This window comes from Drosophila mojavensis, unplaced genomic scaffold, assembly GCF_018153725.1.
Source record: "Drosophila mojavensis isolate 15081-1352.22 unplaced genomic scaffold, ASM1815372v1 contig_36, whole genome shotgun sequence".
Lineage (NCBI taxonomy): Eukaryota > Metazoa > Arthropoda > Insecta > Diptera > Drosophilidae > Drosophila > Drosophila mojavensis.
This window is the reverse complement of record NW_025318858.1, coordinates 20,501,653-20,527,037: the sequence shown is the minus strand read 5'-3', so window position 1 is coordinate 20,527,037 and position 25,385 is coordinate 20,501,653. Positions and strand designations below refer to the sequence as shown.

Below are 25,385 nucleotides of genomic sequence, written 5' to 3'. Positions count from 1 at the left end.
GAGCAGTTGATTCTCCAGAGTCAGTTGCTATGGTTGTAACAGAATATGGTATATGGGATGTTGTGTCAGAATGGGTCGAGGCTGTTATCTGTTCAGTAGTTTTCGGATATTCACGGGTTGTCGATTCAGTCGTAGTAAATGAAGGGGTGGATTCTGCAGAAAGAGTTGTTGTAGTAATATCAGAAGATGGTCCCGATGGGGTAGTTGTTGGTATTCGTTCTATTGGAATTGTTTTAGGAGATTCATAGGTCGTTGATTCAGTTGTAAATGGAGCCGTAGATTCTCCAGAGTCAGTTGCTATAGTTGTAATAGAAGATGGTCGATGTGATGTTGTGTCAGAATGGGTCGTGGTTGTTATGTGTTCAGCTGCCGTCGGATATTCACGGGTTGTCGATTCAGTTGTAGTAAATGGAGCAGTTGATTCTCCAGAGTCAGTTGCTATGGTTGTAACAGAATATGGTATATGGGATGTTGTGTCAGAATGGGTCGAGGTTGTTATCTGTTCAGTAGTTTTCGGATATTCACGGGTTGTCGATTCAGTCGTAGTAAATGAAGGGGTGGATTCTGCAGAAAGAGTTGTTGTAGTAATATCAGAAGATGGTCCCGATGGGGTAGTTGTTGGTATTCGTTCTATTGGAATTGTTTTAGGAGATTCATAGGTCGTTGATTCAGTTGTAGTAAATGGAGCCGTAGATTCTCCAGAGTCAGTTGGTATGGTTGTAACAGAAGATGGTCGATGTGATGTTGTGTCAGAATGGGTCGTGGTTGTTATCTGTTCTGTAGTTCTTGGATATTCATGGGTTGTCGACTCAGCTGTAGTAAATGGAGCAGTTGATTCTCCAGAGTCAGTTGCTATGGTTGTAACAGAAGATATTCGATGTGATGTTGTGTCAGAATGGGTCGTGGTTGATATCTGTTCAGTAGTCTGCGGATATTCACGGGTTGTCGATTCAGTTGTAGTAAATGAAGGAGTGGATTCTCCGGAAAGAGTTGATGTAATAATAGCAGAAGATGGTCCCGATGGGGTAGTTGTGGTTATCCGTTCTATTGGAATTGTTTTAGGAGATTCATAGGTCGTTGATTCAGTTGTAGTAAAAGGAGCCGTAGATTCTCCAGAGTCAGTTGGTATGGTTGTAACAGAAGATGGTCGATGTGATGTTGTGTCAGAATGGGTCGTGGTTGTTATCTGTTCTGTAGTTCTTGGATATTCATGGGTTGTCGATTCAGCAGTAGTAATCGGAGCAATTGATTCTCCAGAGTCAGTTGCTATGGTTGTAACAGAAGATGGTCGATGTGATGTTGTGTCAGAATGGGTCGTGGTTGTTATCTGTTCAGTTGTTTTCGGATATTCACCCGTTGACGACTCAGTCGTAGTAAATGATTGGGTGGATTCTCCGGAAAGAGTTGTTATAGTAATAGCAGAAGATGGTCCCGATGGGGTAGTTGTTTTTAGCGGTTCTATTGGAATTGAATAAGGAGGTTCAAAGGTCGTTGATTCTGTTGTAGTAAATGGAGTCGTAGATTCTCCAGAGTCAGTTGGTATGGTTGTAGCAGAAGATGGCCGATGTGATGTTGTGTCAGAATGGGTTGTGGTTGTTCTCTGTTCAGTTGTTTTCGGATATTCACGGGTTGTCGATTCAGTCGTAGTAAATGAAGGGGTGGATTCTCCGGAAAGAGTTGTTGTAGTAATATCAGAAGATGGTCCCAATGGGGTAGTTGTTATTCGTTCTAATGGAATTATTTTAGGATATTCATAGGTCGTTGATTCAGTTGTAGTAAATGGAGCCGTAGATTCTCCAGAGTCAGCTGCTATAGTCGTAACAGAAGATGGTCGATGTGATGTTGTGCCAGAATGACTCGTGGTTGTTATCTGTTCAGTTGTTTTCGGATATTCACCCGTTGTCGACTCAGTCGTAGTAAATGATTGGGTGGATTCTCCGGAAAGAGTTGTTATAGTAATAGCAGAAGATGGTCCTGATGGGGTAGTTGTTTTTAGCGGTTCTATTGGAATTGTTTTAAGAAAATCATAGGTCGTTGATTCAGTTGTAGTAAATGGAGCCGTAGATTCTCCAGAGTCAGTTGCTATAGTTGTAACAGAAGATGGTCGATGTGATGTTGTGTCAGAATGACTCGTGGTTGTTATCTGTTCAGTTGTTTTCGGATATTCACCCGTTGTCGACTCAGTCATAGTAATTGAAGGGGTGGATTCTCCGGAAAAAGTTATTGTAGTAATATCAGAAGATGGTCCCGATGGGGTAGTTGTTATTCGTTCTAATGGAATTATTTTTGGAGATTCATAGGTCGTTGATTCAGTTGTAAATGGAGACGTAGATTCTCCAAAGTCAGTTTCTATGGTTGTAACAGAATATGGTATATGGGATGTTGTGTCAGAATGGGTCGTGGTTGTTATGTGTTCAGCAGCCGTCGGATATTCACGGGTTGTCGATTCAGTTGTAGTAAATGGAGCAGTTGATTCTCCAGAGTCAGTTGCTATGGTTGTAACAGAATATGGTATATAGGACGTTGTGTCAGAATGGGTCGTGGTTCTTATCTGTTCAGTTGTTTTCGGATATTCATGGGTGGTCGATTCAGTCGTAGTAAATGAAGAAGTGGATTTTCCGGAAAGAGTTGTTGTAGTAATAACAGAGGATGGTCCCGATGGGGTAGTTGTGGTTATCCGTTCTATTGGAATTGTTTTAGGAGATTCATAGGTCGTTGATTCAGTTGTAAATGGAGCCGTAGATTCTCCAGCGTCAGTTGCTATAGTTGTAACAGACGATGGTCGATGTGATGTTGTGTCAGAATGACTCGTGGTTGTTATCTGTTCAGTAGTTTTCGGATATTCACGAGTTGTCGATTCAGTCGTAGTAAATGAAGGAGTGGATTCTCCGGAAAGAGTTGTTGTTGTAATAGCAGAAGATGGTCCCGATGGGGTAGTCGTTGTTATGCGTACTATTGGAATCGATTTAGGTGATTCAAAGGTCGTTGATTCATTTATAGTAAATGGAGCAGTAGATTCTCCAGAGTCAGTTGGTATGGTTGTAACAGAAGGTGGTCGATGTGATGTTGTGTCAGAATGGGTCGTGGTCATTATCTGTTCAGTAGTTTTCGGATATTCACGGGTTGTCGATTCAGTCGTAGTAAATGAAGGAGTGGATTCTCCGGAAAGAGTTGTAGTAATAGAAGAGGATGGTCCCGATGGGGTAGTTGTTTTTAGCGGTTCTATTGGAATTGTTTTTGGAGATTCATAGGTCGTTGATTCAGTTGTAGTAGATGGTGCCGTAGATCCTCCAGAGTCAGTGGTCATTATCTGTTCAGTAGTTTTCGGATATTCACGGGTTGTCAATTCAGTCGTAGTAAATGAAGGAGTGGATTCTCCGGAAAGAGTTGTAGTAATAGAAGAGGATGGTCCCGATGGGGTAGTTGTTTTTAGCGGTTCTATTGGAATTGTTTTTGGAGATTCATAGGTCGTTGATTCAGTTGTAGTAAATGGTGCCGTAGATCCTCCAGAGTCAGTTGGTAAGGTTGTAACAGAAGATGGTCGATGTGATGTTGTGTCAGAATGGGTCGAGGTTGTTCTCTGTTCAGTAGTTTTCGAATATTCACGGGTTGTCGATTCCGAGGAAGTAAATAAAGGAGTGGATTCTCCGGATGGAGATGTTGTAGTAATAGTAGAAGATGGTCCCGATGGGGTAGTTGTGATTATCCGTTCTATTGGAATTGTTTTAGGAGATTCATAGGTCGTTGATTCAGTTGTTGTAAATGGAGCCGTAGATTCTCCAGAGTCAGTTGGTATGGTTGTAACAGAAGATGGTCGATGTGATGTTGTGTCAGAATGGGTCGTGGTTGTTATCTGTTCTGTAGTTCTTGGATATTCATGGGTTGTCGATTCAGCTGTAGTAAATGGAGCAGTTGATTCTCCAGAGTCAGTTGCTATGGTTGTAATAGAATATGGTCGATGTGATGTTGTGTCAGAATGGGTCGTGGTTGATATTTGTTCAGTAGTCTGCGGATATTCACGGGTTGTCGATTCAGTCGTAGTAAATGAAGGAGTGGATTCTTCGGAAAGAGTTGTTGTAGTAATAACAGAGGATGGTCCCGATGGGGTAGTTGTGGATATCCGTTCTATTGGAATTGTTTTAGGAGATTCATAGGTCGTTGATTCAGTTGTAGCAAATGGAGCCGTAGATACTCCAGAGTCAGTTGGTATGATTGTAACAGAAGATGGTCGATGTGATGTTGTGTCAGAATGGGTCGTGGTTGTTATCTGTTCTGTAGTTCTTGGATATTCATGGGTTGTCGATTCAGCAGTAGTAAATGGAGCAATTGATTCTCCAGAGTCAGTTGCTGTGGTTGTAACAGAAGATGGTCGATGTGATGTTGTGTCAGAATGGGTCGTGGTTGATATCTGTTCAGTAGTCTGCGGATATTCACGGGTTGTCGATTCAGTTGTAGTAAATGAAGGAGTGGATTCTCCGGAATGAGTTGTTGTAGTAATAGCAGAAGATGGTCCCGATGGGGTAGTCGTTGTTATCCGTTCTATTGGAATTGATTTAGGTGATTCAAAGGTCGTTGATTCAGTTGTAAATGGAGCCGTAGATTCTCCAGAGTCAGTTGAAATGGCTGTAACAGAAGATGGTCCATGTGATGTTGTGTCAGAATGGGTCGTGGTTGTTATCTGTTCTGTAGTTTTCGGATATTCACGGGTTGTCAATTCAGTCGTAGTAAATGAAGGAGTGGATTCTCCGGAAAGAGTTGTTGTAGTAATAGCAGAAGATGGTCCCGATGGGGTAGTCGTTGTTATCCGTTCTATTGGAATTGATTTAGGTGATTCAAAGGTCGTTGATTCAGTTGTAAATGGAGACGTAGATTCTCCAGAGTCAGTTGGTATGGTTGTAACAGAAGATGGTCGATGTGATGTTGTGTCAGAATGAGTCGTGGTTGATATCTGTTCAGTAGTCTGCGGATATTCATGGGTTGTCGATTTAGTTGAAGTAAATGAAGGAGTGGATTCTCCGGAAAGAGTTGTTGTAGTAATAGCAGAAGATGGTCCCGATGGGGTAGTCGTTGTTATCCGTTCTATTGGAATTGATTTAGGAGATTCATAGGTCGTTGATTCAGTTATAGTAAATGGAGCCGTAGATTCTCCAGAGTCAGTTGGTATGGTTGTAACAGAAGATGGTCGATGTGATGTTGTGTCAGAATGAGTCGTGGTTGATATCTGTTCAGTAGTCTGCGGATATTCATGGGTTGTCGATTCAGTCGAAGTAAATGAAGGAGTGGATTCTCCGGAAAGAGTTGTTGTAGTAATAGCAGAAGATGGTCCCGATGGGGTAGTCGTTGTTATCCGTTCTATTGGAATTGATTTAGGAGATTCATAGGTCGTTGATTCAGTTGTAGTAAATGGAGCCGTAGATTCTCCAGAGTCAGTTGGTATGGTTGTAACAGAAGATGGTCGATGTGATGTTGTGTCAGAATGAGTCGTGGTTGATATCTGTTCAGTAGTCTGCGGATATTCATGGGTTGTCGATTCAGTCGAAGGAAATGAAGGAGTGGATTCTCCGGAAAGAGTTGTTGTAATAATAGCAGAAGATGGTCCCGATGGGGTAGTCGTTGTTATGCGTTCTATTGGAATCGATTTAGGTGATTCAAAGGTCGTATATTCAGTTGTAAATGGAGACGTAGATTCTCCAGAGTCAGTTTCTATGGTTGTAACAGAATATGGTATATGGGATGTTGTGTCAGAATGGATCGTGGTTGTTATCTGTTCAGTAGTTTTCGGATATTCACGGGTTGTCGATTCAGTCGTAGTAAATGAAGGAGTGGATTCTCCGGAAAGAGTTGTTGTAGTAATAGCAGAAGATGGTCCCGATGGGGTAGTTGTGGTTATCCGTTCTATTGGAATTGATTTAGGTGATTCAAAAGTCGTTGATTCTGTTGTAGTAAATGGTGCCGTAGATCCTCCAGAGTCAGTTGGTATGGTTGTAACAGAAGATGGTCGATGTGATGTTGTGTCAGAATGAGTCGTGGTTGTTATCCGTTCAGTTGTTTTCGGATAATCACCCGTTGTCGACTCAGTCGTAGTAATTGAAGGGGTGGATTCTCCGGAAAGAGTTGTTGTAGTAATATCAGAAGATGGTCCCGATGGGGTAGTTGTTATTCGTTCTAATGGAATTGTTTTAGGAGATTCATAGGTCGTTGATTCAGTTGTAAATGGAGACGTAGATTCTCCAGAGTCAGTTTCTATGGTTGTAACAGAATATGGTATATGGGATGTTGTGTCAGAATGGATCGTGGTTGTTATCTGTTCAGTAGTTTTCGGATATTCACGGGTTGTCGATTCAGTCGTAGTAAATGAAGGAGTGGATTCTCCGGAAAGAGTTGTTGTAGTAATAGCAGAAGATGGTCCCGATGGGGTAGTTGTTGTTATCCGTTCTATTGGAATTGTTTTTGGAGATTCATAGGTCGTTGATTCTGTTGTAGTAAATGGAGTCGTCGATTCTCCAGAGTCAGTTGGTATGGTTGTAACAGAAGATGGTCGATGTGATGTTGTGTCAGAATGGGTCGTGGTTGTTATGTGTTCAGCAGCTTTCGGATATTCACGGGTTGTCGATTCAGTTGTAGTAAATGGAGCAGTTGATTCTCCAGAGTCAGTTGCTATGGTTGTAACAGAATATGGTATATGGGATGTTGTGTCAGAATGGGTCGTGGTTGTTATCTGTTCAGTAGTTTTCGGATATTCACGGGTTGTCGATTCAGTCGTAGTAAATGAAGGAGTGGATTCTGCGGAAAGAGTTGTTGTAGTAATAGCAGAAGATGGTCCCGATGGGGTAGTTGTTGTTATCCGTTCTATTGGAATTGTTTTTGGAGATTCATAGGTCGTTGATTCTGTTGTAGTAAATGGAGTCGTCGATTCTCCAGAGTCAGTTGGTATGGTTGTAACTGAAGATGGTCGATGTGATGTTGTGTCAGAATAGGTCGCGGTTGTTATCTGTTCAGTAGTTTTCGGATATTCACGGGTTGTCGATTCAGTCGTAGTAAATGAAGGAGTGGATTCTCCGGAAAGAGTTGTTGTAGTAATAGCAGAAGATGGTCCCGATGGGGTAGTTGTTGTTATCCGTTCTATTGGAATTGTTTTTGGAGATTCATAGGTCGTTGATTCTGTTGTAGTAAATGGAGTCGTCGATTCTCCAGAGTCAGTTGGTATGGTTGTAACAGAAGATGGTCGATGTGATGTTGTGTCAGAATGGGTCGTGGTTGTTATGTGTTCAGCAGCTTTCGGATATTCACGGGTTGTCGATTCAGTTGTAGTATATGAAGAAGTGGATTCTCCGGAGAGAGTGGTTGTGGTAAAAGTAAAAGAGGGCTCCGATTTGGTGGTCGATATCCGTTCTTTTGGAATTGATTTAGGAGATTCATAGGTTGTTGATTCAGTTGTAGTAAGTGGAGAAGTAAATTCTCCAGAGTTAGTTGTCATGGTCGCATCAGAGGACGGTCGATGTGATGTGGTGTCAGATGGGATCGTGCTTGTTATCTGTTCTGTTGTTTTTGTGTATTTATTAGGTTGACGGCTTGATGTGGCAGTAGGAACTGTTGTTATTTTTCTCGATTGTGTCGTTTGTGAAGATTCTTTGGTTGTTGTCTCTATCACAATTGTTGAAATGAAAGATTCTCCTGAAGCAGTCGGTTTCGTAGAGGTATAATAAGGAGTTGTAGTTATACTGGCCGTAGTCAGATGTGTTTTCGTCGAGGAGGAAGCTAATGTAATATTTGGCCGAAATGTTGTTTGTCGTTGGGAGGTAGAAATAGTTTCAGGGCGGATGGTCGTCATATCTGGAAGGGTTGAATATTCTGTGATGGTTGAAGGGGTTGTGGTATCTCTTGATCGTGTCTCTAACGTACTTTGCTGCATAATATTAGGGGTACTATCAATGCTCAACTGCTTTGTGGTTTTAAAGGACTCTGTTGTGCTGTCGTATGAAATGGTAGTCTCATTTTCAGCTTCTATCTCAGTATAATGAGTACGCATCTCTGTTTGATTCGCTAATGCCATAATTGTGTACCTAATGCTTGTTGCTTCTGGTGTTGTCGTCTCGTTTGGTTCTGGTTCAGTTATGTGTGGAATACAGTCCGAGTTCGCAGTCTTTGTCGAATTTGTTGAGCAAATGCAAGTCGTAATTTGGTGTGCTTTTGTTATACATTTTACTGCGCCCACGCAACTCGTGCGGCAAGGATCGATACATTGACCAGACGATCCGCATTGATGTGCATCACTGCAATCTTCGTTTGTGGTACAGTTGCCACCTGGCTTAGCTGCTTGATTTTTGTTTTTAATTTTGTAAGTGGAGTATTTTTGTACATATTTCAAATAAAATTATAAGATTTAAAAAATACAATACGTTAAAATATTTACATATTAATTTGATATAAATAAATAAGTGTATAGCTACAGCAAAGGGGGAGTGTGCACTATATATACAGGGGTACCTGGGGGTGTTACGACATACGTTCCAGGGCTTCAGCTAAATTTGTTGTGTACAATCGAAGCTGTGACAAAAACTTTCAGTACATAAATTTAGTACAAATTACTTTACGGTTAGATATTTTCAAATTAGGAACGATTGTTGTTTACTATTAGTTAGCTACATTTTGAATTTTTTTTTGTTTGTTTTTGTTTTTTTCTTGTTTATACCATTAGTAGTACATCTATTTACCGTTTATTTAGAATCAAGGGTTAAAATATTGATAGTTTTCAAGAGGCATTTTGATTAATTGATTTTATTAATATCATTGTGAGCATGAGCGTGTGTGAATGTTCAGAAGAGTATCTTTGTAATTGTATCTGTTATTTGTGTGTCACCCCCAATTCTGGGGCGTTGATCACTTATGATCAGCATCAATAATTTTGATAACAGTTTTTCTTATTTTGTTATTGCGCTTTGGTTTGAAGCTACACGGGCATTAAGAGTATTCCTGATTCGATAATTGGGTTCGTTGTATTTAGCTTTCGAAATTGATATTCGGATATTGATTTAAACCTCTTATGGTCAGGCAAAAGCTTAAGACAAGAATAGGTTGTTAATTCCTCACTTCTATATACATTTACACATTACTTTGCGAAATGAATTGACGAGGCATGAAAATTCCATATATGTATAGTAGCTTCGGTCAATATATTTCGCAGGGTAATATTTTGTGTGTGTTTGTGTGTTTGGTTGGTGAGGGGACAGACAATAAGGCAGATCTAGCAAAAAGGTGAGAGCGTGTGAGAGGCAGAAAACAGAGATAACGATAAACGAGACAGAGACATAAGGTACTTTCACGTGACAGAGTTGTGAGAGAGAGTACGTTTGTGCTTTACCTTTTTGACATCCATATTTGGCATCGGCTATAAATCCAGTTGGGCAGAATTTACATATCGGCTTATGATCCTCGACAATGCATGGCGAGTTGGATGCGCACGTGGCAAACTTGCACGGATCGACGCACTGATAGTTACGACACGCCAAGCCCGCTGGACAGCCAGCATCACGCAAACATATCGATATCGATGGCTGGCAGTCTCGCATGCAAATGCATACGGGCTTGTGGTCCTGCACCTCGCACGACTTATTCTCGGCACAGATTGGGGCACGGCCCAGCGGCACGATGCACGGGTTGCGACACTTGCCATCCGTGCAGGCCATGTTCGAGGCACAGTCGTCATCGCGATAGCATTCGCGCTTATCCGGCGCACAGGTCAACTCACCGTACTCGTTGACTATGAAGCCCGATTTGCATATGCAAACCGGCTGGTGGCGGCGAGTCTCGCACTTTTTGTTGCTCTCACAAATGAATAGGGGATTGTTGCATGGATCTGTGCATTGGCCGTATTGGCCGCACTGCAATGTTTCTGGGCATTCGGCATCGTTTGTGCAGGGTATTTGCTCCTTTGTCTTGGGGTCTGTGTCTTCGGACACACATTTCGGATCCGGTTTGCATTCGACCTCGGGTCGACCTATATGACAGCTCGGACACGAGCAGCGCGGACGATGCAGCACAGTCTGACACAGCGCATTTGTGCCACACGCGCCACGCATTGTACAAGGATCGGTGCAGTGTCCTTGCAGGCATGATTTTTCACTGGGACAATCCGTATCTGAGTAGCATTGTTCGGTGTCTAAAACGTAACGTTACAGCGGCAGCGAAGAACGAGAGAGAGAGAGAGAGATAGACAGGTTGTTGGTTGTTTATACTATGTTAATCGATGGGTGCACTCAACTATTCAGTGGCATATACGATAGATAGGTCCCTATAAAATTTATTCGTTCCCTGTTGTTTGTTCTTCTTGCTTTCTTCTAATCACGAAGTCATGGAACTCTTTTAATAGAAATGGGCGTGCATAATCGAAATTATTCAAAGATGTAGAGATCTTTTCGGATTTTGAAAATGAGACAAGAAAGTTTGGGTTGAAACATGACGGGGAAGGGGTACTTGGTGTACGTAGACAAGATGGGAGGTAGATGTGGGGGACTCAGATAAGAAACTTACAAGCTAAAATTTTCTAAAAACAAAAGTAGAAAAACTTAATCGTGACAATATATAAACAGTATAATTCAGTGTTGGTTGTTTCGATTGGTATTCTTTGGCTTTGGTTTGATTTAATTTGGTTTTGTTTTGAGTACTTGTGTATGTGGTGGGGGTTTGTTGGGTGTGTTCAGAAGTTGTGTCAGTGGGATTGCTGTGGAATTGCAGTTTGGAATTGGATAATGTGCACGGGATTTGTTACAGTAGTAGATAATATACTTTTCGGGAGAATTGACGAATCGTGACCAGAAAAGGGTTAGGGAATTGTAAAAGAAAAGAAACAAACAATATCAGATCGGTGCAGTTAGTGATCTTTAAGATAGAGTTTTAGTAGACACAATTGTATTTTTAGGTGAATTTTTTGTCAATATCAACATCAAATTGCAGAACTGTGAAGGGAACATCTCACATTAAACAGGTCGCTTTTAAATTATATATTTTTCTTTCTTATAAGCTTGCAAATTGTCAATATATGTGTTTATAATATTATAGTAGCTGCTTATGATTGGTATGGTGATTAATTGCTTTTGTTGGTCGATTGATATGAATTTGATAAGAGTCTTCGAGCAGCGGGCAAACGAGCGAGCGAGCGAGTGAGCGAGCAGCCTTATATATAATAATAAGTTCGAGTGAGCAATAGTTACAATCCTTAATGATTTACCAATTATTATAAGACGAGTGTGTGTATACGGGTGTAGAGAAAGAGAGATTTGCGCTTCAATTGCCCAACTAATGGTTTTCTATGGACATGTTTTTAATTTAACTTTTTTTTCTCTTTTTTTTTTTTAGCAATGATCTTCTTGGTCTAATGCAGTTTTTATTTTTAAAATTTTTGTTGAGTTATGGTAAAAATTACACGACATCCAACACATGCGCTCTGCCCTCACGAGAGACACGTTATTGGTCATTGATTGGGTGAGTGAATAAGGCATGATAAAGGTAAGAAAGATATATATAGAAGAGGAAGACGAAATGAGCAGGATAGGTGGAGATACTGAACGCAGGCATAGGAATGATAAATATCAAACGGAAAGATAGAAAGGGTACAACTTTTGACTAAAGCGATATTAGCGGAAAGTAGTAGAAAATTGGGTAAGTACAATTTGGAAAAGTACGTTAAGGTAATACGATAAGTAGCTTTACTGTTTTATTTTTTGGGAAGGTTTTTTTTTAGGGTTTTTTATGCTTTGTTATTCATAATTCACAATTCATAATTTTGGTATTTAAATATTTACAGGTTGGTTTTATACTTTTCATTTGGGTTAGTTTGTCAGCCGCATAGACACGGCACATTTGTATACGCATATATGTACATTTGTGATTAATCACATATACAAATTTGTGTATATACAACTTAAGGACTAGTCAAATTTACCAAAATATATTTATAGTGTTAGTTAAATTTAGTTACATTTTTTTTTTTGGTTTTTTTTTTTCTGCTAGTTTAATTTCGGATTCTTGTTGTTTTATTTTCTCTTTTAAGAAATTCATCTGTACGGAAGCGATTCTCAACCAATAGACGAGCTAAAGTGTGCTAGGTAGGCAGTAGAAGCTATTCAGAGCGTAGGATCTTAAAATTTATGAGTAATTAGGAGCTTTGTACAGCCTTTTCTATTCGGTTAATTTCAAGTGTTTTAAGACTTGCTTGTAAGGAATGCATTGAAAAGTAGTAGTAGTAGTAGTTGTTGTTGTAATTTATCTATACATACGATTTAGTGAGACTTATACTTGAGTACTTATAGTACACTTGAACTGACAATATAAAAAAATAAATTTTTTTAAAGCATATGTGAACCATGTGTGAGAAGTGTCCCGTCCACAGTTCCCAATCTGAGACTTTGTTCATTGAAGAAATGTAACAAGAGATTTATATGAAATTCGTTGTTTGATTTTGAATTGATTGTTGTTGTATTTTGTTTTAGCGAAGGGAAACGACAGACGCAGGGGAGCAGAATAGTGAATAACAACGTTGGGTTATTTTCTGGGGTCGGTCGGATAGAGCATAGGAGTCACAGGATGGGATCAGGGGGAGCATGGATATCGATGATGATACTTTTCGTTTTTCATTTTCGTGGGTAGCAAGGATGTGTTTTGAGGATATGTGGTCTTTTAAATAAATTTCTTTCGTTTGCTTTTCGGTTTTAATAATAAGCGTTGCATTTAGTGTTGTTGTTTGTTGTACACTTTCCACACTTTCAGTGCGCGATTTCAGCTGTGTTTAATAGCTACGTATCGCTATCGCGGCATTAGATATTTAAAACTATACGATATTTATTATAGGTGAACCAACTTATCTAGTGATCTGTGCGTTAAACGGTTTCACAAACATAAGATAATGTATGCCGCCGAGCTGATTCGTGTTGCCACGTGCAACACTCAACAAAAATAGAAAATATATAAATAAATAATTAAGAATGAGTTATTGAAAGCCAATTGTACGAGAGAGTTATCTGACGATTTGTATGAATGCTGAATGAATGCTAAATGATAAACGCAAGCTTGAAAGCTTTATGAAATTGGGCTGTCAACTCTCAATGACGATTACGAAAGTTGTCCAAGAATGCACTGAAATGTCGTTTTTAGTAGTATATTCCGTTTGGTTAAACAAAATGTACTTGTATTAATATTAAATTTGAGTTCGCTGCAGTTATTTTGCGAGGAATGGGTTTGCATTAATGAATACTAGGCACAGATTGGGTAACCGCGATAGCGACAGCAACATTCCACGATCTCTCATATGCGATTCTGATTGTATAGCAGTTGTGGGTAGAATGTCAAAATTAAAATATAATATATAAATGAGTATCATATGGAAACACTTCTTATAAACTATCGCTCAGTTCAACTATAAAACTAGTGCATTGAAACTGAAATAATTTGTTGGTTTTTATATTCGTTCAGGAACTTTTTCGTGTGTGTGGGAGTGTCTTTTTTTGCGTGTGTATGGGTGTGTGTGTGTGTGTGTGTTGTGCGAGGGAATCTGATTGAAACGAATATCACGTATACATTTGGTAACTTGGAACATGTGTATAGGTTGTTAAAAAATGGTAATTATTAATTTTAAAATTAAATTGATATATTCATTAAAACACACACTACACTGAAACTTGGAATTAAGTTTTGTTGTGGCAGCTGTGAAGGCTGTCAAATTAGTGAAATTAGCTGGTTTTTAATTTGTTTGTTTTATAAACAACTCATAGCTAGATAATCAAACCAAATACATATTATAACAACAATATTGGGTTTTGTTTGTTTTTGTTACTGTCTGAACTCCGGTTATATGTAGTCAATAATGTCAATAGGAACGGCAACAATAAACGATATAAATAACGCTCAACTGATTACGCTAACTGATTACTCCAATAAAGTAAAAATATATATTGATATGCATATAGATATATGTATATGTATGTATGGTATGTGTTTAAGCCAACGAGAACTTTGTCAGCAACGCTGGTTAACATTATTAGCATTAGCTGTACTCTAGCAGTTACTAAACGTATTGCAAATGACATAGACTTGGCCCACTTACCCTGCTGGCAGACATAGTCGTAGCCCGAGCGCACACAGCTGCCGGATTCGCAGCCACGCGTGCGGCAGTCCTCCTGGGGTGGCGTCAAATAACCTGCAAGGGGTCAAGGGGAAGGAGAATTAGAATCCGTTAGAGGCTCGTTGGCCCTCGCTAGCCACTCACATTGCACATAGGCATCGCCGTTGGGGAAGTCCTCGGGGCAGTAGCACTCGGCCTGATTGTTGCTGAGCACACGGCAGGCGGCATTCAGGCCGCACGGCTGCTCGTGGCAGCCATTCACCAGGTTCCCTTCGCACAGGCAACCCTTGTGGGCATCGCCCATGCAGCCATCCATGCAGGCGCATTCGTAGCCGCCGGGCAGCTCGATGCACTTGGAGTTGGCGCCGCAGGGATTGTTCGAGCAGCCGCCGTCCAAGGGCTGGCAGGCGGTGGCTGGATTGCCAAAGAAGTCCGGCGGGCAGGAGCACTGGGCCTTGCGATTGATGACCCGGCACTGCGCATTCGTGCCGCAGGCGCCGTACTCGAGGCACGGATTCCGGCATTTGCCCTGATCGCAGCGTTTGCTCGTCTCACAGTCGCTGTCCTCGCGGCACTCGAACTGGACGCACTCCTTGCTGGGCTCGCCCTCGTAGCCGTCGGGGCAGTAGCACAGCATGCGATGCTCCGACACCGTGCACAGGGCATTCCGGCCACAGGCGCGATCATCGGCACAGGGATCCACGCACTTGCCATTCTGGCAGCTCTGGTCGACAGCACAGTCTCCATTCGATTTGCAGCCCGCAATGCAGGCGCCGCGCTCGCACAGCTGACCCAGCGGACACTGGCGCTTGGGTCCGCACTTATTGCGGCACTTGCCCCGCGCGCACTGCTGTCCGCACTCGCAGTCCTCGGAGCGGCTGCACTTGGCGGCACAGTAGGCGCCGCTTTCGTCGCACTCGCAGCCCGGATGACAGCGCACCGGCGGCAGCTGGCAGCCCGTGAGGCCGTCGCCCATGTAGGAGGCCGGACACTGGCACTGCACGCCGTGATTGATCACCAAGCAGTCGGCACACTGGCCACACTGGCCGGGCGTCTGGCAGGGATTCTGGCATTTCTTGTTGATGCAGGCCTCGTCGTTGGCGCAGCTGAGGTCGTTGCGGCAGCCCGTTTGGCATACGCGATTCTCGCAAATCTGGCCCTGGGCACAGGCGCTGTCCGTGTTGCAGACGGTGCGGCAGGTGCCGCGCATGCAGCGCTCATCCGACAGGCAGTTCTGGTCGTTGCGGCACTTGCCCTGGCAGCTGCCCGCATAGCAGAGCTGGTTCGAGCCGCAGTCCTCGTTGCGAGCGCAGGCGATGCGTGGAGTCTTGCAGGCCACGTCGGCATTGCCGCTGAGACCCGCGGGGCAGCTGCACTGCTTGCGATGATCGACGGCCTGGCAGAGGGCGTTGGTGCCGCAGGCAGTTGGCTCCGAGCAGGGATCCACGCATTGCTGTCCAATGCAGGCCAAGTGGCTGGGACAGCCCTGGTCGGAGCGGCAGCCCGTGACGCAGTTGAGGCCCAGACACACCTCTCCGTTGGCACACTCGTTGTCGTGGCGGCAGAGCGGCTTGCAGACGCCCTGCTGGCAGCGCTCGTTGGTCAGGCAGCCGGCGTCGTCGGCACACAGTGGACGACAGACGGACTCGAAGCAGGCCAAGCCATTGCTGCAGTCGCGATTCTCGTGGCACTCCAGCGGCGGCGATCGGACGCAGCCGACTTGGGCCGTGGGATTAGGCACCATGTTGTCCAGGCAACTGCAGCTGGCGCGATGATTGGACACGGAGCAGGCAGCATTGGGTCCACAGGGACTCTCAAGACAGGGATTGACGCACTTATCGTTGCGGCAGGACTCGGAAGCGCTGCAATCATCATCCACGTGACATCCAAAAACGCATTTGTTGTGCAGGCACACATGGCCCAGGAAGCAGTCGTTGTCAACGCGGCAGGTCACTGCATCAAGATGATTGTTATTAAAAATGGATATTTATGTGATTGGGCATTATTTTATAAAAAATCCAATTAAAATAAATCTGTTTTTTCTTGATGATATTTGTGGATTAGTCCTCCAAGGGCTAGGCCCGTTAAATACGGGAAATGAAAAATATTTATATCATAAAGTATATGTCCGTATGTATACCATACAAACTAGAGACAATTAAATGTTTACTATAGTACAGTATATACATATACATCTATTCTAAGACAGCTCATCGATGTTTTCAAGCGTGGCTTCTATATCTGAGAGCAAGAGACTTGAGATTTACAGGGTATGTCCGTATGATGACTAGAGAGATTTAGTTGCTTTTGGATTTTTGATACCTCCTCTCTGATCCAAATTTGGAAACAGGTGTCTTTTTAGTAGAGCATGAGCCTTCTGCCTTATTAAATGAAAACCTTTGATTTGATAACGAATGTTTGATTAGCAAGGTTCATCTACAAGATGAGTTATTGAACTAAATAGGTCCCACAGTGAACCCCAAAAGAAACCCTGAGTTCACTCTGTAGAAAGCAGAACACGTGATTGTTACTGCGTATGTGTGGAGTGTTGTTTGTGAATGAGATATTCGCAGCGATTAAGGTCTCTCCAAGTCGAGTGATCTCAGCTGAAGAACTCTTAATTGTAAATCATATTTCTTACATATTTTTTGTGGACAGATGCGGACAGTTTTGAATAATATTTAACATTCACAAAGTAATTTCAATCAAAATGAATATTTGCAAGCAAAAGACGTCATGCAATCTCTTTAATTACGACTGAATCAAATGACTGATATTAATGGAGAATGATATGCAAATGAATACTCACGCATGCAGTTGCCGCGCAGGCACTTCTCGTTGGAGGCGCACTCCAGATCACTGTGACAGACGGGCAGGCACATGGAGTCGCGGCAGGTGTAGCCAGGCGCACAGTCGCCGTCGCAGGCGACCGGCACGCGCACACACTCCTTGGTCGCGTCGCCGGTGAAGCCCTCCGGGCAATGGCACTGTTTCACATGGCTCAGCATCTGGCACTGGGCGTTCTGGCCGCATGCCAGCGGCTGCAGGCAGGGATCAAAGCACTGGCCGCCCTGGCACACCTCCGAGGAGGTGCACTCGGTGTCCAGCAGGCAGGCGGCTGTTGGAGTAGGCAGGGGTAAATTAGTAAATCTTGAAATTGAAATTCGAATTGCCTAGCTTTGTTCAGTCTTTTGCCTTGTACGTGAGCTGTTTGTTGTTGTTGTTGTTGTGTTTGTTGTTGTCGCGTGTGTATTGTTTGTTGTTTTTGTTTTAGTTTACAGTTAGTGCTTGCTACTGGATTCCAAGCCAGTCCATAGTTATAGATTGAGCTAGGTCTAGTAATTACTGTGGCATGGGACCCTTGATGAGGAACCACTTATCCACACTAATATTCGTGCCAATTGTGTGAGTGTGTAGCGAATTAGGCTAGCTGGTAGTTGTCTAGTAGTAGTAGTAGTGGTCGGTTTTAGACTAGTGCTATACCTTGGTGCTTTACCTTGGCCTTGGCCTCGAAGCGGGGCTGGCGCTGGGGCCGGGTGGTTTAGTGTTTGGTGTTAGTACTTACGTTTACATACGCTATCTGAGCAGTAGGTATTGGTGGGGCAGTCGCTAGTGATTTGGCAGGGCATTGGCAGTGGCTTGCAGCCGGCCACCCGGTCGGCGGGTTGGCCGTCGTAGCCATTGCGGCACGCACAGTGCGCCACGTGACCCTTCGGAACACATTCCGCGTTGGGGCCACATTGCAGCTGGGCGCACACATCCTGACATTTGGGCACACCATTGGTCTTGACACATGCAGCATGCGGGGGACAGTCGTCGTGCGAGTCGCACTCGACAGAGCTACGGCAGCCCTCGTTGTAGGGATCACCGATGAGACCGAGCGGACAGGTGCATTTGTAGGAGCCACGCGAGTTGCGACAACGGGCGCCGGGTCCGCACGGCGCGTCCTTGCAGAAGTCGATGACGTCGCAGCGCACGCGCGGATCGCCGCTGAAGCCGGGCTGGCAATGGCAGACCTGACGATGATTCTCCGTGGTGCAGAGGGCGTTCTCGCCGCACGGCTGCCCGATCAGGCAGGCAATCTTGCACATGTTGTTGTCGCAGCTCTTGTCGTTGGAGCAGTCGTCGTCGGTGGTGCACTCGATCTTGCGGCAGCCCGAGCGAGCGTCTCCGATGAAGCCCTCCTTGCAGACGCAGTCGGGGGCGTGGGAGCGCGCTATGCACTCGGCGTTCCGTCCGCAGGCGGCACGGCCCAGGCAAACGGGCTCGCAGCGCGCACGTCCGTAGGCATCCACCAGGCAGGTTTCGTCCTCGCCGCAGTCGCCGTTGGTGCTGCACTCGAGCTCCTTGGCGCAGATGTTGTTCTGGCAGAACTGGAACTGGGGGCACGTGGAGTTCGACTTGCAGGTGCTCTGGCAGACGCCCTGCAGGCAGAGCTGCTCCGCGATGCAGTCGCGATTGCTGCTGCACAGCGGACTGCAGATGCCGTGGGCACAGATGCTGCCCTGCGGGCACTGCGCGTCCTGCTGGCAGTACTGCAGTTGGACGCAGCCCTGTTTGGCATCTCCGGTGCTGCCCGACTCGCAGGCGCAGAGTCCGATGTGGTTCTGGACTGAGCAACGTGCCAGGGCGCCGCAGGCATTCGGCAGCGAGCAGGGATCAATGCACTTGGCATCGAGGCAGGCCTTGTCAGCTCCACAGTCTCCGTTATCCTCGCACTCGATGTGCACGCACTCCACTTGCGGATCACCCCGGGAGTTGGCTGGACAGTTGCAGATGGCCTTGTGCGACTGGGCCAGGCAGTCGGCATTCCGGCCGCAAGCATTTTCGCGCTCGCACGGACTGCGGCAGCGCGAATTCTGGCAGCTGGCCGTCGGCGGGCAGTCGGCATCGCTGAGGCATTCGCTGGGATCGCGGCATCCCGCCTGCAGCGGATCCCCGATGAGTCCCTCGGGGCACTTGCACTGGTAGCTGCCGGGCAGATTGTCGCAGAAGGCGGTGCTGTGGCAGGGCTGCTGCAGGCACTCGTTGAGATCCACACAGACTCCATTGGTCAGCTGATAGCCCTCGTAGCACTCGCATATGGCCCTATGATCCGACACCTGGCAGCTGCCTTTGCCGCAGCTGGTGAGGTCGCAGGGTTTGATGCAACGGTTCGTCTCCGGATCGCAGGCGCGATCGCTGGCGCAGTCCACGTGATCAATGCACTCCACCTTGAAGCAGCCGACGCCAGGGTCATTGGGATCGCCCAGGTAACCAGCCGGGCAGCTGCAGGTGGCCTCATGGCCCTCGGCCTGGCAGAGCGCATTCGCGCCACAGACGGTATGCAGACAGGGATCCGTACACTTTCCGTGGATACAGGAGAGACTATTCGCACAATCCTCGTGCCTGTTGCACTCCCTGGGCTTGGCGCAGCCCTGCTGCGTGTAGCCATCTCCGACGGTGCCCTCGGGGCAGATACAGCGATAGGAGCCGGGCACATTCTCGCACTTGGCACTCGCGTGGCATGGCTGCTCCGTGCACTCGTTGATGTCCGAGCAGCCGAAGGGGGTGCCGATGAATCCATTGGCGCACTTGCACTTGCCATTCAAGCACAGCTCGGTCGCTGGGCAATCCGCGTCCGACTCGCAGCCCGGCTGGCAGGTGCGATCGCTGTTGCAAATCTCGCCGGCCAGGCAGTTGTTGCTCGAGTAGCAGACCTTGCGGCAGACCTGCTGGTAGCAGCGCTCGCCCACCGCGCAGGCGGACGTCTTGGTGCAGGGCAGGTTGCACTGGTTGCCGATGCACATGTGTCCGCTGGGGCACTGGTTGCTGGCCAGGCAGGGGGCTGGCACGCGCACGCAGCCCTGCTCGGGCGTAGGGTTGCCCTCGAAGCCATCCGGGCAGCTGCACTGGCTGCGATGCTGGGCAATGCTGCAGAGGGCGTTGGGGCCACAGCTGGTTGTCGATTGGCAGGGATCGGCGCACTTGTTGCTGATGCAGGACTGCTCCTGCTTGCACTCCTTGTTGCTGCGACAGCCGATGGCGCAGTGGCCCTCAATGCAGGCCAATCCCTTCGAGCACTGGCTGTGATCCAGGCAGGCCACCACGCAGACATTGCCTACGCAGCGCTCGCCCTCGGAGCAGTCCTGACCGTTGCGGCATGCCACGCGGCACTGGCCATTGTAGCACAGCTCTCCGCCGCAATCGACGTCCGTCTGGCACTTGGAGGCGCTGCGTGCGCATCCATTCTTGGCCGAGTCGCCGATGGGCTGGAAGCGCAACGGGCAGCTGCAGACGGGCTTGCGATTGACCACCTTACAGTCCGCATTCGATCCGCAGGCATTGTCGCAGGGATTCAGGCAGCGTCCGCCGGCGCAGATGGTGTTCGCGGGGCAGTCGGCATCGCCGTTGGGGCACTGGCCGTCGGGACGGCAGCCACGGGTGTTTGGCTCGGCCTCGCCCACAAACAGGGGCGGGCACTTGCAGGTGGCGCCATCGGGCGTGATCTCGCAGATGGCCGTCGGATGGCAGGTGCCCGGCGCACAGCCGCTTTGCTTGACGCAGGCCACCTCGGGCAGGGGATTGCCGCGGTAGCCGGGCGGACACTGGCACACGGCCCGATGATCCTCGGCCAGACAAATGGCGTTCTCTCCGCAGGACTCCTCGTCGCAGACATCGTAGCAGGTGTGGGTCATGCGATTGCACATCTGATTGCTGGGGCAGTCGTGATTGTAGACGCAGGGCACGCTCTTGCAGCCGTTGAACGGATCGTACGGGTCTCCGGCGTAGGGTCCCGGAGGACACTGGCACTGCGCCTGATGATTGTTCGTAATGCACACGGCACGCGGGCCGCACTTGACGCTGTCGCAGGCTGGGCGGCAGCTCAGCGACTGTGTGCTCTCATCCTTGATGCAAGCCTCCGACTCGGGGCACTCGGCATTGCTGCGGCACTGGTGCTTGCGCTCCAACTGGCAGCCGTTGCGGTCGTTGGGATTGCCCACAAATCCAGTGAGGCAGTCGCAGCGTCCTTGATGGTGGCGGGCAACGCACACCGAGTTGGCCGGGCAGGTGAAGGCGTCGCAAATGGCAACGCACTTGAGCACTCCGAGCACGTCGGGTCGACAGGCGGAAGCGTCCGGGCAGTTCTCATCGCTGGTGCAGTCGGGCAGTGAGGGCTTCTCGCAGGAGGATACAACGGGATTCCAGACGTAGCTTTCGGCGCAATTGCAAACGGCATGGCCGGCTGGATTGATCTTGCAGACCTCATTCGGGCCACACACAACGTTGGAGCAGAGATGAATGCATTCCCGTGTGCCCAGCGCGTCCGCCTGGCAGCCAAAGCCCCGTTCGCAGTCCTTGTCGGTGGTGCACTTGCTCTCGGTGTCGGGCACCTTCCGCTCGGGCTGGCAGCCCACTTGCAGATTGCTCGGATTGCCAAAGTAGCCATCGGCACAGATGCACAGCGACCGATGGTCGTCGGCCACACAGAGCGCGTTCGGGCCGCACTGAATCTTCGTGCAGGCATCGACGCACTTGCGCAGACCCTTGCCCAGCTGGAAGCAGATCTCCGTGTGGCGGCAGTCGGCGTCGTTGCCGCACTGCCCGCGTATGCTGCAGCCCTGGCTCAGGTCGTACGCATCGCCCACGTAGCCCAGCGGGCAGAGGCATTTGCCCGCATCACAAATGGCGCGCGGTCCACACGCCGTATTCGAGCATAGGTTCTTGCAGTGGCCCTTCTCACAGCTGTAGCCGTCGGGGCACTCGACTCGTTCGCTGCACTGGCACTGGCCGGCGTCCTGGCAGAATTGGCTCTCGATGGGCTGGCAGCTGCTGTACGGGTTGCCGGCATGGCCGGACAGGCACAGGCACTCAAAGCCTCCGGCCGTGTTAAGGCACGCGGCATTCAGGCCGCACGGCTTGTTTGCGCACTCGTCTATGTCCTGGCAGCCCACGTACGGATTGCCGCTGAAGCCCTGCGGGCAGATGCAGCTGATCTGGTTGCCGGCAGCGCGGCACTCGGCGTTGGGTCCACAGCTGTTCGGCTGGCAGACGTTCTTCTTCTGGGCGCCGCAGCCCTCGTACGGATTGCCGTAGGTGCCCGGGTTGCAGGCGCAGCGGCTCTGGCCTATTCCGTATTCGCAGTGAGCGTTCTCCCCACAAAGCGGCGAGCATTTGGCTTCCTCGATGGGCGGCATGCAGAGTAGATCGGGATTGCCCACAAAGTTCGGTTCGCAGACACATTTGCCGTTGGTCTTGTCGCAGGTGGCGCCGATGCCACAGACGACGCCGTCGCAGCGTTCCTTGCAGCGTCCATTGATGCAAATCTGGCGCTCATCGCAGGGCCTGGAGGCCGTGCACTGATCCGTGCTGCAGCTGCCACCCGGGAACGGATTACCCAGGTAGCCCTGCGGGCACTTGCAGGTGGGTCCCTCGCTGGTGGGTATGCAGAGCGCTCCCTCGCCGCAGATGACATCCTGACACTGCGACACACAGTCGCCGTCGGCGTTCTTCACGAATCCCACGCGGCATCGACACCAGCCCGCGTGCTGCTCCGTCTCGCAGTAGGCATTCGAGCCGCACAGCAGACTGGCGCAGGGACTGGCGCAGATGCCGTCCAGGCAGGCCAGGTTGCTGGCACAGTCCTCGTTGCTCAGACAGGAGCTCCTGGGCACGGTGCTGTCCTCTAGGATGCAGCCGCTCTTGTACGGATCCCCGGTGAAGCCCTTGGGGCAGACGCACTGGTAGCCGCCCTTCTTGTTGACACAGTAGGCGCCGTAGGCGCACGGCAGGTGGGCGCACTCATCCTCATCTGTGCACCCGAGCAGCGGATCGCCCTTGAAGCCCACCTCGCACATGCACTGCGGCGGATCGGAGGGCGTGCACTTGGCATTGATGCCGCACGGGAAGCGTTCGCAGGGACTCTTGCACTTATTGTTGTCCTGCGGATCCAGGAAGTAGGGCGGCGGGCAGACGCACTCGCCCGGCTGTATGCATTTCTCGTTGCTGGCGCACTCCTTGTCCGCGGCGCACTTGCGCTGGGCCGGCGCACAGAGTCCGTTGTAGGCATCGCCCTGGTAGCCCTCGGGGCAGTGGCAGCTGTAGCCGCCGTTCTGATTGACGCACAGAGCTCCGTAGGCGCACAGCTGGGCGCCACGCTCCTCGCACTCGTTGACATCCACACAGCTGCCGTCGGGCTGTGTCTGGTAGCCCTTGGGGCAGGCGCAGTAGCTGACACCGCCCGCTATCGAGATGCACTCCGCCCCGCTGGGGCAGGGCTGCCCGGTGGAGCAGCCGGCCAGCACACAGCTGTTGCCGAGCAGCTTGTACGGCGCTTGGCACTGGCACTCGGGACTGCTGCAGATCTCGCACATGACAAACGGATTTCCGGTATGGCCCTGCGGGCAGCGGCACTCGTAGCTGCCGGGCAGATTCTTGCACAGGGCATTCAGGCCGCACGCGGGCTTCGCACGCTGTGCGGCACACTCGTCCACATCCTGACACTGGCCACCCTCCGGATTGCGCTCGTAGCCCTGGCGACAAATGCAAACACTGCTGCCTGTAAACGCGTCCTGAACACAGCTTTCTCCCGGCGCACACGGATTGGCATCGGAGCAGCCGGCAATCTTGGGCGTGGCACAGCCCTCGGTATAGGCGTCTCCCGTGGAGCCTCCGGGGCATTGGCACAGATAGCCGCCGGCAGTGTTGGTGCAGATGGCATTGGCTGCGCAGGGATTGGCGCGGCACTCGTCGATGTCACTGCAGCCTCCTGGCAGTGCAGCGTTGCCCGTGTAGCCGGGCGCGCAGAGGCACTGCGCCTGCCCATTGGCCAGCATGCACTGGGCATGGGCACCGCAGTCGCGCGCCTCGCACGGATGCCGGCAATCGTTGCCGATATTCGGCTCTGGGCAGAGGCAGCGCTTGGTCTCATCGCAGATGGCATTGCCGGGGCACTGCTCGTTGCTGGAGCAGCTGACGATGGGCGCACAGTGCACCGCGGGATCCGGATCGGGCAGGGTGCCATCGGGGCAGCGGCAGGTGTAGCCGCCTCCTGCCATGTTGACGCACTCAGCGCCAATGCCACACTTATTTCCCGCTCGGCACTCATCGACGTCCTGGCACTTGGTGTGCGGATCACCCGAGAAGCCCGGCGGACAGGCGCAGCTGTAGCCGCCAGGTGAGTTCGTGCAGGTGGCATTCTGTCCACAGCTGCCGAAGGGTCCGTGCAACAAATCACACTCATCGATATCCACGCACCCGGCTGCCACATCACTCGGATTATACGTCCAGCCCTCCTCGCAGACGCAGTACGCCTCATTCTGATCCGGCTTGCAGTAGGCATGCGCCCCGCAGCGTACATCCTCGCAGGGCTGCTTGCATGCCATGCGCGGCGGGCTGCCCACGTATCCGGCCTCGCAGTCGCATCGATACGATCCCGGCGTATTCAAGCACTGGGCATGCGGGCCACAGGCCTCGGCGTGCGTCCGGCACTCGTCGATGTCCACGCAGCTGGAGCCAATCGGCTCGAATCCGTCCAAGCAGAAGCACTGATTCTCTATGCACTCGGCATTGTTGGTGCAGTCGAAGTTGGTGCGGCACAAAATGTTCACGTCGACCTGTTCGCAGGCCACTTTCGGATCGGGTTTGCCGTCGTAGCCCTGCGGGCACTTGCAATTGTAGCCCGGCACGGCGTTCTCGCAGATCGCGTGTTGTCCACACGGTTTGTCCAGTGCGGCGCACTCATCGATATCAACGCAGCCGCGGAACGGATCACCGGTGTAGTCCGGTTTGCACGTGCAAACGAAGCTGCCGATGGTGTCTGTGCAGACGGCGTTCTCACCGCACGGATTATCCTGGCACTCGTTGATGTCTGATCACATTGATCGTGCAGGGGGTGGAGGGGTTCGTTTGTGTATATATTTGTATATATTTTTAGGGGTAGCAGGCAACGTGTTTTGTAGCGTTTTCGTTTTCGGTTTCGGTTTTGAGTTGAGGGGGAAGTGGGTTAAATATATTGCAATTAATTAAATTAGTAATCATATCTCAGGTCATACAAGTCTATGGAAGTTGTGAAATCATAGCGTGAAAGTGGGGGAGCTTCGTAGGATTTGGGGAGGGGGAAATAGAGAATACTGATAGAAGCTGGCTGAGTAGCAAAAGAAGCGGGAATCGAAAGAAAAGCGCAGCTGAAAAGCTCTCAAAACTTATAGAGAAGCATCTGAAAGCGTATAGCAAGAGGAAGCAGACAGCAAAGAGAGCGAAGAGAGTGTAAAAGCGTAGCTCACTAAAT

At 48.8% G+C, this 25,385-nt stretch overlaps 1 protein-coding gene across 1 annotated transcript in view; it reads right to left on the bottom strand.

Moving 5' to 3' along the window:
- Nucleotides 1–25,385, bottom strand: part of LOC6577423 — a 113,927-nt gene that overhangs the window by 56,429 nt on the left and 32,113 nt on the right. The window contains exons 8-12 of the mRNA XM_044008711.1: nucleotides 17,682–24,965; nucleotides 16,926–17,234; nucleotides 14,261–16,069; nucleotides 14,099–14,191; nucleotides 9,362–10,159 (exon numbers count right to left, since the gene is read on the bottom strand). Of these exons, the coding sequence (XP_043864646.1) occupies nucleotides 9,362–10,159; nucleotides 14,099–14,191; nucleotides 14,261–16,069; nucleotides 16,926–17,234; nucleotides 17,682–24,965 (10,293 nt within the window). The remainder of the gene's footprint in view (nucleotides 1–9,361; nucleotides 10,160–14,098; nucleotides 14,192–14,260; nucleotides 16,070–16,925; nucleotides 17,235–17,681; nucleotides 24,966–25,385) is intronic.